This window comes from Tupaia chinensis, unplaced genomic scaffold (assembly GCF_000334495.1).
Source record: "Tupaia chinensis unplaced genomic scaffold, TupChi_1.0 Scaffold148210_1, whole genome shotgun sequence".
Lineage (NCBI taxonomy): Eukaryota > Metazoa > Chordata > Mammalia > Scandentia > Tupaiidae > Tupaia > Tupaia belangeri.
Window position 1 is genome coordinate 1812669 of NW_006208060.1, and position 2779 is coordinate 1815447.

Here is a 2779-nt window from a genome sequence, read left to right on the forward strand (position 1 = left end):
ATGAACTTCTTACCACCGAGGAGCGGTTCCATGAATTCCTGGAAGCCAAAGACAGGAGGCCCTTCCTGGAAAAGGTGGCAGGAGACCCTGGTGGCAGGACACCAGATCCTGGTGACCTTGCCGAGCCTGAGGCCAAGAGGATTCGGCTGGAGGACATGCAGACTGGGGACGGGCAGGCCAGGGATGGGCAGAGCGAAGATGGTCAGACTGAGGACATGGATGGACAGATTGGAGACGGGCAGACCAGGGACACGGACGAGCAGGCCGAAGGTGGACACACTGAGCATGGGAAGACCGAGGAGGCAGCTGAACAGGGGGACCAGCCGCAGGCTCAAAAGCGGGCTCGTGGCCAGAATAAGAGCCGGCCCCACGTGAAGCCCATGCACTACGACAAGAACAGGCTCTGCCCCTCCCTGGTCCAGGTGAGCATCGCCACGTGGGCAGTCCCACTGCACTGACATGCAGTCATCATCCTCAGAAAGGCCAGGTCCTGAGCCAGCTTGAAGCTGGGGTTAAGGGAGCCGGATCCCACGTGGCCACTTACACTCTGAATTCCAACTGCAGTACTTGAAGAACATGCCAGGCGCTGGGGCCCGCAGGTGACGTTTATGGTGCTGGACTCCCACACGACCGACCACAGTTCGAGTCCCAGATCTGGTGGCTTGAAACTCACGCTGGGCACGTGTGCATGCATGCCTAAAATCCCGAGAGGAGGATGGAGGAGGAGGGATTGCAGCGTGGCCATTCCCCCTGGGGGGTGATTTCTCACTTTCCCTCTCTCTGTCTGTCTCTGTCTCTGGTGAGCACATGTGCCATAGAGCAAAAATCTTAAAAAAGAAAGGAAAATGGTTCTGGGCACATTGCATGCATGCCCCAGATCCTGACAGGACAGAGGTGTGGGATTGTGGCGGGATTATGGCGTGAACACACCCCATTGGGGGCGCTTTCTCCCTCTCCTCCTCTCCATTACCCCGTCTCTGGAGAGTGCACATTCTCTCTGGTGATTAAAAAAAAGAAATTCCCAGGAGCCTTCAGACTGGCCGTGTCATTTGCCACTCAGTCCTTGTCATCCTTGTGACGTGACGGTGTCATAGGTATCGCCACGGTTCTCATTTTTCAGATGAAGAAACTGAGGCCCAGTGAGGTTGCTGACTTCTCGAGGTCACATAGCCAAGGAGGGGGATCAGGGTTCGAGCCCAGGCTGCCCGGCTGCCCTAGCCACTCCTTGAGTCCATCCCTGTGTCCCTGCAGGACCCGGCCACCAAGTGTCCCTTCGGCGAGCGCTGCCGCTTTCTGCACAGTGTCTGCCAGTACCTGGAGGCCAAGCCGGCCGACCTGGGCCCCCACTGTGTGCTCTTCGACACTTTCGGCCGCTGCCCCTACGGTGTGACCTGCCGCTTTGCCCGGGCTCACCTGGGGCCGGAGGGCCAGAACCTGGAGAAGGAGCTTGCAGCGCCGCCCCCACCTGTGCGTAACAGCCTGGACAAGACGCTGCAGCAGCAGCTGCGGAAGCGCCAGGTGCGCTTCGAACGGGCCGAGCAGGTGCTGCGCCAGCTAAGGAGGGCCAAGCCAGGCCCCGAGGTCGCGGCTGCCGACGGTGCCTCTGGGCAGGACAGCTGTGAGGCCCAGCAGGCCCCCCCAGGACCAGACTCCGACACGCCTCCCAGCAGCTCCTTGCAGACCTGCGGGCCCCTGACGGACGAGGACATAGTCAGGCTGCGGCCCTGCGAGAAGAAGCGGGTATGTGTTTCGGGCTCCCTGTCGAGGACACTAGCAGCAGGCCTGTCCATGCAGCCCCTCTCATCTCCACTGGCTGCGTCCCAGCAGTCCCCAAGGAGCTGCCGGTTCAGACCCCCTCTCTATTCTCTGCCCGGGCCCCAGCCATCATGAAACCCCAGTTGTGGGGCAGAAAGAGCTGGACCCCACATTTCCGGTTCCTGAAATGGGCCATTGAGACTGGGGTTTTGACATTCGAGTAGAAGCTCTCCAGTGCAGGAAAACTTAGGGGAAACAGTCCTTGTGAAAGGACTGATTGGCGGGCGCAGAGGCCAAGGGCTGAAAAGTACCCAGGCCCATTGAGGAGGGCCAAGAATATCCTAGAAAGTGGGGAGAAGGACAGGCTGGGAGCTCCCCAGAGCCAGGTCGGGGGCACCTGAGCTTCACTGCCGTGTTTTTTTCCCCTCCAGCTGGACATCAGTGGCAAACTGTACCTGGCCCCCCTCACCACGGTAGGACCTGGCCGAGGCTGCGGGAATGGTGGACTGGGGGCGGCGTGGCGTCATCACAGCCGTGTGGGGACCAGGGCCGAGGTGGGTGTCCAGGTCCCCTGCCTGTGGCACCCTCACACCCCATCGGTGTCACCTGCAGTGTGGAAACCTCCCCTTCCGGCGGATCTGCAAGCGCTTTGGGGCGGACGTGACCTGCGGGGAGATGGCCGTCTGCACCAACCTGCTGCAGGGCCAGCTGTCCGAGTGGGCACTGCTCAAACGGCACGACTGCGAGGACGTCTTCGGCGTCCAGGTCGGGGCCGCCCCACGGGTTCGGTTAGGGTGTCTCCGTCTCTCGCTAACCCTCTAGCCCCAGCCGTGGGGCACGGGGACAGTCTGGTCCCCCTCCGAGGGTGGATGGCCTCAACATGGGGCTGGTGCCTCATGGACACGGAGGCCCGGGGGCCAGGTTGGACACGCTCCTCACCCCGGCCCGCCCGGCAGCTGGAGGGCGCCTTTCCCGACACCATGACCAAGTGTGCCGAGCTGCTGAAACGCACCATCGATGTGGA

General features: G+C 61.7%; 1 protein-coding gene across 1 annotated transcript in view; it reads left to right on the forward strand.

Annotated features, from left to right (window-relative positions):
* The window catches only part of DUS3L (dihydrouridine synthase 3 like), a 7172-nt gene that overhangs the window by 1388 nt on the left and 3005 nt on the right, over positions 1-2779 (forward strand). The window contains exons 2-6 of the mRNA XM_027768985.1: positions 7-422; positions 1252-1740; positions 2187-2228; positions 2368-2520; positions 2712-2774. Coding sequence (XP_027624786.1) covers positions 7-422; positions 1252-1740; positions 2187-2228; positions 2368-2520; positions 2712-2774 — 1163 coding nt within the window. The remainder of the gene's footprint in view (positions 1-6; positions 423-1251; positions 1741-2186; positions 2229-2367; positions 2521-2711; positions 2775-2779) is intronic.